Below are 16,872 nucleotides of genomic sequence, written 5' to 3'. Positions count from 1 at the left end.
CCCCTTATAAAAAGACTGTCATAGCCAGGGAATCTGCATCTCCAATGCATGGACCGGATGCTCTACGACCTCCATATGCTCTAAGAGTGCACATGTACAGGGGTCATCTTCAAAGGGCAACCTCTATAAATGGCACATGAATGGGATCTATACATACTCTGCAATTTATAGAGGAGGCGGCATATAAAGGAACTGCGAACCTCCCAAGAAGCCAGTTTATAAATGCAATCCTGTGAGCGCTATATATCTTTACGCTGTGGCCTCCATTTTATGTATAAGCCATGATCTCAGATATTCAGGTATATAAACTGCGTCCTACTGTTCTCTGCCAACTTATAAATGTGGCTGATGATGCAATTCTGAACTACACCATGCAGACCTCAAAGTGCATTGATCGCGGAACTACCGAAAACCATGGAGAAAACCAATCTTCTGGTTTGTTACTGTACAGCAAACTCCAGTCTGCTTCCATTTAATCATCCAGAAACCTCAAACAGCTCCAGTAATTGTGTAGCTCTTGCAGCATTCCTCATCTCCTGCTGAGCCAACACATTGAGAAACCTCATCCTGCACCACAGTCAGGACGTGCTTGTGTCCCTGCCGCCACGCAGCAGCTCTGCATCCGTCTACAGAGACACGTTCTACAAACTAATTGCAGTGTACCCAAAGGCAAATCAAATATACATTTACAGGCTGTACTAGTCCTAAAAAATTGGGTTGCGGACTACAGGCTCCTATCACATTGCAAAAGAATCCCATCAGTGAGGTCCAGAGGTTGGCAGATCCCTAGTCCCCTACTTTAAGCCTAGCTTTCCATCACTTCATACAAAAATAAGAACTCGCAAATGTGATTCACAGATCAAAACAGTCTAAGACTTCTTTAAAAGGACCACAACTTGTTCTATAAAGATAGTCACCAGACAACAGCTCATCTCCCCGAGGTCCAGCTCATGGAACCTCCAGCAACCAGCCCTTTGTAGAAGGGTGTCCACCACCAATTCTCAGCCTTAAGTGGTCTTCTAAGGGCTATCCTAACTTGATATCACAAGTCAAGCTTAGCAGGTCCCCATTTTTCCAAATCTCAAAGCCAGTGGTTCTCAATCTGTGGTATGCATCCCCATGCAGAGCAGCCCCAATTTATACTGGGAGAAAAGAGTGCCCTAGTGTCCAGAAAAGTACAAATGTGAGCTCTTCACCAGCTAAGGGAAATCACTCTCCTCCACACTGCGTGTCAACCTGCCATTGCCATCCTGCTCCTCCCCCTATACAGGGGCTTGTCTATAATCTATCCATGGTGTTCTGGTCCAGGCTGTGTATAATGAAAAGGATGGGGGGCCTGGGATCTACATCTTTATTTAGGAGGTCTAAGGTCTACTCTGCATTTATTTGGGGGTCTGCTGAAGGGCGTCATATGAACCATAAGTAATTTAAAACACCATTAGTTGGGGTATGTCCTATATACTGTAAATGTGTGAGGTATAAAGAAACCATTTTGCACAGGGCACTGTATTTGCCGCTTTTTCTTCCCTTCTTCTCAAAAGAAGCCATGACCTGGTGCCAAATCCATCACACACAGACACGAATGGTGCCTGACAGACCCCATTAACGTATAATGGGGTCCATCAGGCTTTAGAGCTTTTAGAGCTGCATGCTATGGGAACCCAAGAAGCAAACTAAAACCCACCATGCTTAATGGTGTATGGGGGTATTATCTGGAAACTGAGCTGCAAAATGTGCAATGTAGTGGTTTTTAAGTACGTACAGATACGCCATATTATCTTGACCCAGTTTGGTGGTATGATGTTGGCTATACTGTATATATCAGTATTATATTGGCACTATATGACAGTATTATGTTGGTTGTTGTCCTTTTCTCTAGGGCTTCGTTTTTGACATTAATTGTGGGATATGGGATAACCTCTTTAAGAGTATTTATCGATTACAAAGCTGTACTTAGTCATAGTTACATAAGTATAATTAGAAAGGTGACATAACTACAGCATCGTGTACACACGACACAAACAGGAACATAAATTCCTGCCCAAACAAGCCGTAAACCCACACATACACAGCCAGTGGAAGAATCACGGAGGAACGACTTTCATCTCTATTATTTGGATTTCGGTAAAATGCATGACAGACTCTTTTCCAAATTTTTTTTTTCCAATAAAGTTGTAAAATATGCAGACTCAGTCCACATGACTCATTAAAATGTACTTTTCTTCAGCAGCCTGGGCATGCTTTGCCCAAATTTGTACTGAAATGTATAATTTAGGTCTTTTCTTTTATTATGTCAACATATTCCCAAAAGAAAAAGCAGGGAAAAATGCCAAGCCACAATTAAAGGCTTTACTGCCAGGAAACCTGAACGCAACCCGTCATACGGTGCCGCGACTCCCTCTCCTGATATTAATGAATGGCTTCTGTATGCGTAGATGGATAAAGCTGATCAGGATTTCGGTCTTCTGCCCCGGAAACCTTTGTACTTTCCACAGCAACAATCTACTCTTAGGCTACTTTCACACTGGCATTTGGCTTTCCGTTTGTGAGATCCGTTCAGGGCTCTCCCAACCGGTCCAAAAACGGATCCGTTTTGGCCTAATGCATTCTGAATGGAAAAGGATCCACTCTGAATGCATCAGTTTGCCTCCGTTCCTTCTCCATTCCGCTTTAGAGGCGGACACCAAAACGGATCTGTTCTGACACACAATGTAAGTCAATGGGGACTGATCCGTTTTCTATGACACAATCGGGCACAATAGAAAACGGATCTGTCCTCCGTTGACTTTCAATGGTGTTCAAGATGGATCCGTCTTGGCTATGGTAAAGATAATACAACCGGATCCGTTCTGAACGGATGCAGACGGTTGTATTATCTGAACGGATTAGTCTGTGCAGATCCATGACGGATCCGCAAACGCGAGTGTGAAAGTAGCCTTATTCCGGCGAAAGGTGCAGGCACGGCACTATTAGGCCTCGTATACTGTTTTGATGTTGCCCTCTTTAGATCATTTAGACGTCATAGAAGGGTCCGAGAGCTGTTCTGATGGCCCTGCATCTCTGAACTCCTGACAGCTCATAAACACTAATGTTCTTATCAAGCTACAATGAGTGCTTATGAGCTGTTAGGAACGTACAGCTAAGGTCTACAGATTGAGATGTCAGAGCAGCTGCTTCACTAATTCACTGAAAAGGCGGAAGCAACAGTCTACAGATACAATGAAAGCTGTAGAGGGAAAAACTTTGAAAACTTTATAATATATAACATTTTAATAAAAAACAAATCACTAATTTTAGAAAGCAGTGATAAAAAAAAAATGCCCCCAAGGTGTCCATAGCCTTTACATGCTGTAAGTAGTGCTATTATTATTTCTTTTCCACTCACAAAATGTTCTAAGTTTAGGTTGACACCCAGATGATTAACTTGACAGAGCATGCTCTGGATTATACACGAACGATGTCTCATTATTACTCAGTACATGCTACACTTCACACAGAATAGGTGAATGGCATTACAAGCCGTATAGATTTGATCCGTACAGCTGTAACCTTTGTGCCGAGCCTGTAAGTACATGAGGCAAGCAAGGACAAAGTAATGCGCTGGGATAAAAAAGAACCGTCTGCGGTTTTAGAGGGTTACGCAGCAGGGAACGCTAACAACGTGCTAACAAAGGCCGATATCAGAAATACTCAAATGACCTCAGCAGCATTTTTGAGCACATATGTTAGAGAGCTCACACTGGAGGCAAGCTGAGAAAAGTCTCATCAATGAGCTCCCTAGAGATAATATAGAGCCAGTCTCATAAAGCAAGCTCTGCAAAGGTCTTAACCGCTGCTCCATACATGGTAGTCTGCTGGTTTTACTTTACCGGCACACGGCGAAGACGTCCATTATCAGACTAGAGAGGGAATACAAGAATGACGGACATCGCAGTAATATCTGCAACATGCAGATATCATATATAATATGTCTACAATATAGAGTACTGCAATTCCTTGTAAGGAGCAATAAGAAATATGAAATATATATAGAAGACAATAACAGGGTAAATTCAATGCCCAAAATTCATTGGAAACAACGAGGTACAAAAAAAGAGCACCCTGGTCATTAGAGCTCACAATCTAAAAGGAATAAGGGTCACAATACAGTAGGCAGGGGCAGACTGGCTATGGACCCTACATGGAAAATTCCCGGGAGGTGGTGTCCAGGGGGTTGCCACAGCTGCCAGTTGGGTACATAACAACCCAATGCTCCTAACAATAACACTGGGAACGTCAGGTACTTATGTACCAGGCGGGTGGGATCAGGTGGTGTCCTCAGATGGCTTTCTGCCCCACCACAAAGGAGCTGCTGGTTCTACACTGCTGCACTATGGTATTGCTGACCTCACCTACTTGAGTTGTCCCTGCCTACTTATGTTGGCCTCTCCTCCTGTCAATTTGAAGCAGCCTATGACATGGGGACACTTTTAGTGTTTTCTCAGTACCAATTTAAAGGGCTTGTGTCATCTTAGACATGGCTGGCATGTCGCTAAGATATTCCACCAATGTCCTACCTCTGGAACCTGCACCTGTCTCCAGAATGGGGACCCCAAAGTGAAAGAGTGCACTGCGCATGCACAGTGTGCTCTCCATTCACCTCTGTGGGAGCTCATAAATTAGCCAAGTGCACTATTTTCAGAAGACCCAATGAAGTGAATGGAGAGCATACCACGCATGCATGACCACCTCTCCATTTACCTCTATGGGACTGTCGGAAATAGCAGAACCAGCGCTCAGTTATTTTTGGAACTTCCACAAAAGGGTGTCCGCGCTTGCCCGGTTCGCTCTTGTTCACTTTGGGGACCCCATTCTAGACATAGCCACCATACTAGCGATATGCCACCAATGTCTCAGATGAGACAACCCTTTTATGTTCTCTGTAGTCCACCAGCTGTGATCCAGAATGGAATGGCAGAGGGCAGGAGGATTCAGTAGAGGAGTAGCTGGATTTTGAAGAGGGGTTCAGCCAAATCTCATCAATAAAAAGGGGTGCAGCATTACAGAGATAAACCCACATTTTTACATGCTATAATTAAAAGGGTTTTCTGAGATTTTAATACTGATGACTAGTGTTGAGGGAACTTGTGTTTCAAATTCGGCGTACAAAGTTCAGGTTCTCTAAGAATTCCGTTATGGATTCCGCTAGTAACGTAATCCATAACGGAATTCTTAGATAACCCGAACAAAAGTTCGCTCAACACTGCTGATGACCAGTCCTTTGGGCAAGTCATCAGTATCTACTGCAAGCGCCACTGCCTTCTCGAACAGCTGATCGGCGGGGATCCTGGGTGTCGGACCCCCACCGATCAGATACTGATGAACTATCCAGAGGATAGGTCATCAGTAGTAAATCTCAGAAACCCCCTTTAAAGGGGTTCTCCCATGACTAATTTAAAAAACTAAAATGAAACATCATATAGTGACAATCTCTTTCTAACAAAGCTAGAACCAGCCCTGTACCTAACATGGATCCAGAGATCTCCCCATTCATTGCTCTGCTAGATTTATATTAAGGTGGCAACTCAAAAGGAGTGTCTTTTCTGCTGCAACTAAGGGGCGTGTCTCAGATCTACCTATCACAACTCAGGAGGCAATGGAAGGATGAAACTGAGCATGTGCGGCCTTCTTATTGAGCATATCAAAGAAATAAGAAAATAGCAAACAGGAGATGGCGCTATACAGATACATTTTATTGAATAACTCTGTGGCTATGCAAATTTTTTTATTACATCTAATTACAAAAGTAATTCGATCCAGGCACTGGTTTTAAAACTGTAGAATATTTTTCGTGGGACAACCCCTTAAAGCATGGCAAAGAAATTGGCCACACATTTCTTGTCTATTTATTTCTCTCGTGCCACCTTCTCAGACTCATGTGCTGCATCTAGATTTGGCATGTTACTTCATATGTCTCACCATGCGTCATATTTTTTCACAGATTTTCAACAATCTGAAAACATTTTATTTTAATACATAAATGTGCTTACCTTGATCACTTCGGGTGTCTGCTGAATTGACAAAGTAGAGCCCGAATCCTTGGTTTGGTTCTGAAAACTAGGGGACGGGATAGGACTCTGAGGAACCAAAGTTTCTTGAAGGATCTGCATAACTTCCTTCTGTTTGGACAGAGTTCCTTTACCTGACCTCCAGTCCACAAGCTCCTGAGCAAAGTCCTCAATACTGCCTAATATGCGCAACAAAAGGTTGTCATCGTCTCCAGTGGTACTCATACTAAATTCTTTTCCAAGTGCAGATTGTGCTTTTAGATCCTCATTGTGAGCTGGCAGTCCAGTTGGCAATTTGGAAGGTGCTGGTGAAGACATTGATGGGTTTTTTAAAGTGCTTTCAATTTTTTGAGAAAAATGTTCCAAGTCTAAAAGCAGCTTGTCTATTTCCTCATGGTCACGGCTCCTGCCCATTCTCATTGGCACGGCTGTATTCACATTAATGGGAGCTGTGAGAGTTTGGGCATTTCCACTGGCAGTGTTGTGAAGAAAAGTCCCAGTAAGTGCATGAGAACTGGTAGAAGGATCATGGCACAGACTTTCAGCTGACAAGCGTTTACTCTCAGATGCTACTGGTGAAAACGTGGTTGGCGACTTCTTTTGGTGAGGAGATATTTGTGAATCTGAATCCTCTTCAATAAAGAGCTTTTCTGTTGAGTTCCTTGGCAACTTCTCCTTAGTGGGTAAATGTGTTGGCGGACTGGTTTGCTGAGCAGTTGTAGAATTATTTTTTACAGGACTAGTTTGGCTCTGTTTATTTCTTTGCCAAGTCTTTGCAGGTAATGGAGGAGCTACATCTGGGATGGATTTTACTGTACTGGTGTCACTAGTTCGTTGGGGAGTCGATTCATGATTTTCACTGGTGGCTGATGATATAGTTTTCAAGGAAGGGGGAGTTTGAACAACATCTTCATACTTTGGTGGCTGTTCATGACCGTATATTGGTGAAAATGGATGCTGCTGCAGACTGTTGAGGCTTTTTACAAGTTCAGCTAGGTCATTAGGTTCAGTTCTTCCGTGGGAACCTTGTTCCAGTTCAAAGGGGAGCTTTTTCAGGTAAGAGGATAGCCTTGCCATTACATTCATATAGATGATCTCAGGATTTGGAAAATGATCAGAACCCTTTCCATCTCCTACTCCACTACCGCTTCCACCAACCGATCTGTTTTTTATGCACTGTTTTATTATATTAGTACATTTCTTCAGGTCTTCAGAACATTTCAGAAGAATGTCTAAGCACATCTTTATATCCTCACCAGATCCAGAGCTGTCAAGTTTATGCTTCTTCAAAATCTGGTTTATCAGGTTCTCTTCTGAAAGTCCTTGCAAATACAGAGAGGCTAAATTAATATTTTGTTCAAAAGATGTGCCGTGGGACATTAATGTTTTTTCTTCGGGACCCTGAGACTGTAGCAAACCAAAAGGTGGACAATTTTCATTGTTATTAAACTGGCCATAAATAAAGTCATAGTCGGCTGATTTCCTGCCAAAAGATTCGGGACGGACTTTTCGACCTTTCCTGAGATTGACATGCTGGTTTGAGGCATTCTTTAGCTTTTCAAAAGAGAACTCCTTTGTTTTTCCGCTTGCCAGATTTATAGCTTCACCTGTTATATCCTTCAAGCTGCTGGTATTCTGAATAGTGGAAGCCTTTTTAAACCTAAGATTCAGATGATGATAATCCTCACCACAAACCACACTTTCACCCACTGAGATTTTGTTGCCAACATCTCCGCCATGACTGAGGGTTGCCTCAGGGGCTTTGAGAAGTTCAGAGCACACGGTGTGATGGGCAACCAGGCACTCTACGCCAAGTCTATGAGCCTGACAACTTCCAAGACAGTAATGTACTACATTCTGAAACTTATTGTCCAGAACCACGCTGTTGTAACATATGGTTTTGCTCACAATCACCTTGTAAGGTGCAGCCATCAGGAAAATAAATAAAATAGATTTAAAAAAATGAAGCAACTCAAAAATGTGCAGCCATCTTACACTTCAGTATCCATGTAAAATGTATCCACATGGAAAAGGCTTGACGCATCTCATAGAAATGGTATTAAAAAGAACAAAACCATTCAAAAACACGCATGCTGAGAATAAATAGAACGCCCAACCACAACAATTCACAGAGTAATCCAATGAGGGTTGTTAGTTCCCTGTCGACTTTGATGGGGATCCGATGATGGTTTCTCTCTGTATCTGGCCTCTAGCTCGCTTGAGAGGCTCCATGTGAAAATATTCACGTAGGTTTGCAAGAACATGGCCATACAAATACAGCCAAGTCGCAAGGTTTTTGTAGTTTTTCTGTAGAAATTTCAAATCTCTATTACTCTTTGCACTGCGAGGGGTTACTCTTCAGAAACTTCAGACATACTAGTCAATGAAAGGACTACCTATGAAGAAAGAAACAGAAAAAAAAATATGTAAGAACCACATGGAGAATTTGTAAAAATGATGTCCAGGACATGAATACGGATGATGAATATTGGATCGTGGTGGTCCGATTCCAAGCACTCCCGCCAGTCAGAAATGAAAAGGGCCACGAGGCTTGGGAGAGTGCTGCAGCCTCTTCCTCGGCCTGTGACGTCACATTCATCGGTCACATGGCCTTTCTGCAGCTCAGTCGCATTCAAGTGAATAGGATTAAAGAGGAGCTGTCACTTCACCTGACATGTCTGTTTTAGTAACTACTTGCATCCCATTTCTAACAACAATTCTCTGACATGTATTTCTTATGTTGTGTAGTTCCTTTAGTACTCCTACAAAAGTTTATGAATCGATAGCACTTTGGAATTAAGGTCAATACAGGTGCTTTCACTTTGGGATGTGTCCCTGCACAGTCTGACACTAGCAGCACTGATTGGATAATGTCAGATTGTGCTGAGACGAAAGTCCAACTGGTAACACCCATCTGGACCTTCACACAAAATTGCCAGCAATTCATTCATAAACTTCTAGAAGTAATAATAAAGGTATGACACAACATAGAGACATAAGAATAGATGCTCCAGAAATGACATGGGGGATGCAAGTTAGTGAAACAGACATGAAAAGGTGAAAGGTCCTCTTAAGCTGCCATACAATGGTATGTGCTTGGTATACTTTAAACAGCTGATCAGTTGGGGTGCCGGGAGTTGGACCTAGCCGATCTTTTTTTAATGACTTAAGTCATCAATATTTAAAAGGGGTTATCCAAGTTCTCAAACAGCCCCCCCTCATGTGCCGGGCCCCTCACAGGTACACGGATGAAAAGATCCGGTTTAGAGGGGAGCAGCTAATGGCAGGCAGGGACGGGGACGAGCCTCCCTAGCATCACCATCTATACTAGAGAGGCTCGTCCCTGCCTGCCATTGGCTGCTCCCCCCCCCCCCCCCCAACCCCGAATCTTTTCATCCGAGTACAGGGAGAAGCAGCAGTGGCGGTGCGGGGGACCAGGAGCAGCGCTGGGAGCAGGGTAAGCATATTACCTGTGAGGGGCCCGGCACATGGGGGGGCTGTTTGAGAACTTGGATAACCGACAGCTCCTATAAGGCATACTTAATGTATGGTGGTAAAACTGCTTCATTGCATTAAAGGGATAGGCCATCAATGTTGGACAGGAACAGGAACTCCCATCTCCAGAACGGGGCCCTCCGAAGTGAAGGAGAGCGTCCTGCGCAAACGTGCCACCCTCCATTCACCGATATGGGAGTCCCGAAAATAACCAAGTGCTGGCTTGGCAATTTCTGGCAGTCCAATAGCGGTAAATGGAGAGGTGGCCGTGCATGCGGTGTGTGCTCTCCTTCACTTCGGAGGGCCCGTCCTCTCGGATCTGACATTACTTAGCGATATACCATTAATGTCTGAGATGGGTATAGCCCTTTAAGTATTGTAGAGTCATTTGGAAAAGTTAGGATGCAATTTGCGAAGATGTAAGCGAATACCCATATTGGACCTAAAGCGTACCAGTTGTGCTACTGAAAATGTGCTAACTATCAATCATAGATTTTCGCCATCCCTTTTAGAGCAGTTACTGCGGTCTATGAATGAGAGCTTACACGTGTGTGACACACCCCGTGAGGACACACGACCAGCTGACAACCTTAGCTCTGCCATTTACCCGGTCGGCGGTCCTCACCAATAATTTACGGCTGAGTGCTCGCAGGCTCCAGTGCACTGACAGCTGAAATAACCGCCGGGCGCTGGCCACTTCAGACTTACTCCGAAGATAAATACCATTTCTTGGATTAATATTTATTCTGAAATCATTTCAAGTAAAGCCGTCGTCCCAGCCGAGGACATTATTTTTTCCCACTTACAACAAATTGTAAGATAAACATCTGAAAGGCCTGCGAACTTCACCACATGAAAGGGACCAGCCTGGTTTTCTGCAGCCTGCAAACCGGAATATCTATATATCAAGCTTTGTATTCGAGTCAAAACCCAGTTCTCGAGCGACATTTTTATGGTCCTCAAGTCTAGTTTTTCATCAAGGATTGCTGAAGAACACCAGAGGCCTTGTGTGTTGAAATGACAGCAGACAAAAAGTAAAGCGGTTGCCCATAGCAACCAAGCTCTCATGCTGTAAGCCATTTCTGTAGTAGCTGGTACATGCCGGGCCCTAGGTTCTTTTAGTTGGCCCTGACTCGACCCAGCGCCCATGCTTCCATGAATGGTACCAGCACTGATGCTAAATTACGTCAATGTCATGTCTGACGCGGTCTCTTGGTGCTCCACATCTTCTCTCTCATCGTCCTGCCGCCGTCACTTCTGCCACATCTCCAGCAAACTTTTGGGAAAAAATTACATATCTGAATGAAATTCTACTACTGTATTTTGGTAGAGCCTCGAGGATCGGGGTTGAAGAAGGAGCAAAAAGCTAAATCTTTTGGGGATTTTATGGTCCAGTCAAGTAATACTGATGGCCCATCACAATATCAGATTGGTGGGGTTCCTGGACCCCCACTGATCAGCTGACTGAAAGGGACTGCAACTCTCCAACAAGCCCGGCATTTTCTTCATTGTTTAAAGGGGTTGTCTCACTTCAGCAAATGGCATTTATCAAGTAGAGAAGGTTAATATAAGACACTTACTAATGTATTGTGATAGTCAATACTGCCTCCTTTGCTGGCTGGATTCATTTTTCCATCACATTATACACTGCTTGTTTCCAGAGGGTTACGACCACCCTGCAATCCAGTAGTGGTGGTCGTGCTACACACTAGGGGTGGGCGATATGGCCTAAAATCTATATTGCGATATAATTTTAAGCATGTGCGATATGCGATATATATTGCGATATATTGTTTTCTATATTGGGGGGGGGGGGTGTTTAAATTTTATTTATTTTTTACTTTTTATTTATTAACTATTGGCCTCCTTAAGGGCTAGAACCCTTGTCATATTCACCCTAATAGAGCTCTATTAGGGTGAATAGGACTTTACACTCTCCCTGCTGCCCTGTGCATAGTGCACACAACAGCAGGGAGCTGACCATGGCGACAGCCTCTGATCTGCCCCCCCAGCCTCTGATCTGCCCCCCTTCCCCAGCCTCTGATCTGCCCCCCCCCAGCCTCTGATCTGCCCCCCTTCCCCAGCCTCTGATCTGCCCCCCTTCCCCAGCCTCTGATCTGCCTCCCTTCCCCAGCCTCTGATCTGCCTCCCTTCCCCAGCCTCTGATCTGCCTCCCTTCCCCAGCCTCTGATCTGCCTCCCTTCCCCAGCCTCTGATCTGCCTCCCTTCCCCAGCCTCTGATCTGCCTCCCTTCCCCAGCCTCTGATCTGCCCCCTCTGGTAACGCAACCCCCCCCCTCCCCAGTATTACTCATTGGTGGCAGTGGCCACAGGGTCCCCCTCCTCCCCCCATCATTGGTGGCAGTTTGCAGTTCCGATCGGAGCCCCAGCAGTGTAATGCTGGGGCACCGATCGGTTACCATGGCAGCCAGGAGTCACGCTGCTGAAGTCCAGGCTGCCATGGTATGTTAGTGAGCAGAGAGCAGCGCATTATACTCACGTGCGCTGTGGCCGCCGGTCGCTCCTTCTTCTCATAGGTCTGTGCGGCGCATTGCTAATGCTGTAAGCATTAGCTATCCGCCGCACAGACAGAAGAAGGAGCGACCGCCGGCCACAGCGCACGTGAGTATAATGCGCTGCTCTCTGCTCACTAACATACCATGGCAGCTAGGACTACAGCAGTGTGACTCCTGGCTGCCATGGTAACCGATCAGAGCCCCAGCATTACACTGCTGGGGCTCCGATCGGAACTGCAAACTGCCACCAATGATGGGGTGGAGGAGGGGGACCCTGAGGGATATGGCCGGCACATTCATTGGTAGTGCAGTGGCCACAGTCCCTCCCCTCCTCCTCCTACTCTGTCCTCATTGGTGTTCAGCGGCAGCCGCGCACAGTGGGGAGGGAGAGACTCCCTCCTCCTCCCTCCGCTGTGCCGGCCGGCTCAGAACATGGTGCGCGCGATCATATCGCGGTCCGGCGATATAGGCGATATGGCGAAAATCCATATCGTGGCCCAAATTCATATCGCATATCGCCTATATCGCCTATACCGCCCACCCCTACTACACACTATAGGAAAAAGCTCCGGCCTATGCACACTCCCGTGGTCTTGGCTACCAAAGAGACTGGGGCTTTTTCCTATAGTGTGCAAGCAAGACCACAGCTGCTGGCTTGCAAGGTGGTCGTAACCATGGAAGCGAACAGTGTATAATGCGATGGAAAAAATGAATCCAGCCAGCAAAGGAAGCAATATGACAATCCCAATACATTAGTAAGTGCCTTGTAGTAACTTTCTCTACATGGTAAATGCCACTTGCTGAAGTGAGACAACCCCTTTAAAGTCTCAAATTAAAGTCCATAATCTACTCTGTCCTGGAAATAACAACATGACTGACACGAGTACAAGTGCCTCTGACAACATCACTAAAAAAGGGGGAATCAATACCCTGGGCAAGTCACATCCATCACAAAAGCTCATTCTCTGAAGTTGACAAATAGCTGCAGAGGGAAGAACGTGGACATGAAGGGGTAAGAAAAAAGCTAATTAGATGGCAGCTGACAAAGCCCGAGAGTCAAAAATATCCGAGGTCAAAGTGTTAGCGAAAAAACTACAACTGGGACCAGACAGCTGCAGGATCTGCTTTGTCATCTGCTGGAGGGCAAGTCTATGGCCGGCCACCCGCGAGGCCTCCACCCAATACTCATTAATTCAAAAGTAAAGTTAAATTAGGGTCCCTGTAAAAAAAAATAAGAATAATAATACACTAAAACACATTACCCCCTGTCCAGAATACCAGGCCTGCGATACACGGCGGCACAGTTTCACACCGCCTGGTTGGGGTTTATATACAGGCTAACTATGTACCATTCAGTCACAATGTGTGGAGAACGACAACCCCTCTGGGGACATTTCGGATTCCAGACTATAACTGTACACCCGCATGACTGATATTTCTATGGGAAAGCAAACAGCGAGCAGAAAAGCTGCAGTCAGAGAGAAATCTAATGAGAGCTGGGAAGGAGGCGCCACTTATCCTGGGCCCCCCGACCTAGGGAGTTTGACGGGGATCCCGGCGCCTAGATGCCCATTACGTTAAAACCCAAGCTACTAGGCTGAAGAACACGGTCCCACAACTATCTTCATTCAGAGGCAGCTATATTGCCTGTTCACCCGCACAGGGGCGCCGGTGATTAGAAAAGGTCCCCTATAGGTAAGATGGAAGCCCATACTACAAGTAAAGAATTACTAGGTAAAGATGCCATGAGACCACTCTTCTGAAAGAAATATGGCTTAGGGGGCCAGGAGAATAATTTAGGCCCATTCACAGATTTTGTACAAGGGCCCTATGCTGTCAGCGCCTCCACCATTTATGGGGGTCACAGACTGACTTCTGAGGGCAGAAATATTAAACCTATAGGAAATGTATACAACCAGGTCGCTGGAGGATGATAGAAACATCACATCCCTTATGTGCCTATGATACATCCACTCCAATGTCTGGAGAAAAAAGCCGCCATCCATCACATATTGGGGGTCATTTATCATGAGGGGAATATTTAAAGTAAATTTTGCTTGAATCTGTGTTTCTGTACTTTATGCCATATTTATAAAACGGTTATGTTATTTAATAAATTTGTCTGATCCACTATTGTTTAGAAAAGCTCCTCCAGTTTTCCTCCTTCACCCTCCTCCTAGAGTGAGATTGCGATTTAAAAAAAAAGTCTCAATGATAAATCCGGAGTGAAACTCATTAACACAGCGGACCACAACCACTTCACCACCTACATTTCAAAACGGAATGAGTGGTTTAAAAAATGCAAAAAGTTGCAAATGTTTTTTCGCAAGCGAGTGAAAAAAGTCCCATGACCCCCATTTTGCAACTTTTTAAAGCCAGAATTCTGGAGCCAAGGCATGATAAATTAGGACCAGTCTTCCCATCTATTATGCCTCTGCCCTCAATGTAGAAAACAGAGCGATGGCAAACTGCTCTTCAGTATCAAAGTCATCCCAAACCGACCCGATACATGTTCAGCATTGCTAATAAAAGACGACAGAAATAATGGGGTTATGGTAGTGAGCATGCAGGGCTTTTTTTCTGTCTGAAATAACGGATCTCTGACGGAAACGGCGCAAACAGATGCCAAATGTGCATAATGGATGCACAGAATCAATTTTTTTCTTTATTTTTCTGACCGATCAGAAAAACTGAAAAATAATGTTGATGTGAATGCCCCCTAACAGTATAGTAATGGTAGTAGTAATAATAGGAGTAGTAATTGTTTTAGTGACAGTAGTAGTAATAGAAGGAGTAGCAATAGCAGCAGTAATATCATTAGTAGTGGTAGTAGAAGCTCTCGTAGTAGTAGTAGTGTTGCTGGAAGTAATTGCTGTAGTAGTAATGTTAGTAGTAGTAATAGTAGTAATAGTAGTAGTGTATTAGTAGTAGTAGTAGTAGTAGTAGTAGTAGTAAAAGCTGTAGTAGTAGCACTATCGGTAATATTAGTAATTATGGTAGTAGTAATAATAGTAGTTGTAGTAGTAGCAGCAATATTAGTACTTTAGTAGTATTAGTGATAGTAGTAGTAATAATAGTACTGGTAGCTGATGTAGCAATACTCAGGGGCATAGCTATAGGGTAAGTAGGGGAAGCAGCTGCTTTGCAGACCAAACCCATAAGAGGCCCACCTAGGAGGAGGACTAAAAGATTTTATTGTCAGGGCCCCTCAACAGTAGTTTGAAAATTTGCTGTGGGGCGCAGTCAGTTCTAGCTACGCCAGTGGCAATAGTAATAGTAGTAGTGGGGGTAGTAGTCATACTGATGGTAGAACTAATAGTAATAAATGTAGTAGTAGTAGTAGTTATAGTAGATGTAGTGGTAGAACTGATAGTAATAAATGTAGTAGTAGTAGTTATAGTAGATGTAGTAGTCCTACTGATGGTAGAACTGATAGTAATAGATGTAGTAGTAGTAATAATATTAATAATAGTACTAGTCATCATAGTAGTAGTAGTGAATTCCATTTGAAGTCTGCCCTTGACTTAACTGACTGTGTTAGGTGCCAATTAGGAAACTTGATCTGTTAGGAAAAACCACACAGAATATAAGATACGGCGAAAACCCAGATATAAACCAACAGAACAACGACAGCTCATAACCTGCACCGCAGGGACTGGAGACACGCTGTACACTGTAATCCATCTTGCGTTATGGTCTCTTTATGGGCTGAGCGGTAACAACTTTTGCATTAAAAAATTTCTAGTCACAATTCATTCATTGCGCCATGTTTAGTTCTAGATGCTGCAGCTTCAGGCTGAAAGTTGTGCTAGTGTGAATGAAGCCAGCGGATTAATGCTGCCATAACCGTCAGCAGCATGGAAGAGCGTCAGGCTCTCTGATAACAGCGAAGCACGGTGTACTCCAAAATGCTGCAGTTTCAGAGCATACATAGCCTCAGAAAGTGATGGGCTTGAGGACCAGTATCCATTGGATGGCTCCCGTCCCCTTCTCCATGACTGGCTTGTTTGACAGTTTCCCCCATTGGTCTTTAATAAAAATGTTTAGCAATTTTTGTGTTACAGGGGTTAAATTTCAGTCTATAGGCAGAGTGCCACTTTCTGTTTGCCGGGAGTCTCTTGGGTTGTGTAGAGCTCGTATCTTTGATCTCCTAAACACAAAAACCCATTTTAGCTGAATTATATCAAACTGATAAGAATATGGCTTAAATGAGTGGTAATGAGGTCAGGAGATCAGAGAGAAGAGCTCTACACAACCCAAGGGACTCAGGGTAAACCAAAAATGACCGTCTGCAAATAGACTGAAATGTAACCCCTGTAACACAAAAACTGCTGAAACTATTTTTCTAAAGACCAATTGCAAAAATGATTTTAGAGCAAAATGAGAATTACAGTATATTATTGTTGTCTGAACCCGCTGTTTTCTTTAGGACTGGTGTACTGTATGGAGAACTCCCAACATTGTCATGACAGATGATGTCAGGGGAAGAAAGGATCAGCCAAACAGATTTTTTTATTATTTTTTTTGCACAGGGCTTTAGTCGTCCCCGGGAGAATCAGCCACTAGACAAGTCTTGCAGCAGCTTCCTTCTCTCTCCCCACTGAACACACATGCATGCTCTGCTGAACCGAGTGTGCATGTGTATACAGGAATTGGGAGAGAGAGTTGTCTGCCAAAAAAAGCATTTGTCCAACGGCTATTGAAGGCATATAGGCATGGAGAAGCCGGAGGGGAGCCGCAAAGCAGGCATTTGTTTCTGTGCATGCCTCTGCAGCGCTTCAGAGTAAGGCCTGATTCACATAGTCTGTTTTCGGT

At 44.3% G+C, this 16,872-nt stretch overlaps 1 protein-coding gene across 3 annotated transcripts in view; it reads right to left on the bottom strand.

The window, feature by feature from the left end:
• The window catches only part of PPP2R3A (protein phosphatase 2 regulatory subunit B''alpha), a 194,190-nt gene that overhangs the window by 71,190 nt on the left and 106,128 nt on the right, over positions 1–16,872 (bottom strand). For 2 of the 3 annotated variants that reach the window (XM_044288771.1, XM_044288772.1), the window contains one exon: positions 6,030–8,443. In XM_044288771.1, the coding sequence (XP_044144706.1) occupies positions 6,030–7,979 (1,950 nt within the window). In that variant the 5' untranslated portion in view covers positions 7,980–8,443. Of the gene's footprint in view, positions 1–6,029; positions 8,444–13,319; positions 13,338–16,872 lie in introns of those variants that run through there. The other variant, XM_044288773.1, reaches the window with a different exon arrangement.

Source organism: Bufo gargarizans, chromosome 4 (assembly GCF_014858855.1).
Source record: "Bufo gargarizans isolate SCDJY-AF-19 chromosome 4, ASM1485885v1, whole genome shotgun sequence".
In the NCBI taxonomy this organism is placed as follows: domain Eukaryota; kingdom Metazoa; phylum Chordata; class Amphibia; order Anura; family Bufonidae; genus Bufo; species Bufo gargarizans.
The sequence above is the reverse complement of the archived record's forward strand: the minus strand, read 5'-3'. Positions and strand labels throughout refer to the sequence as shown.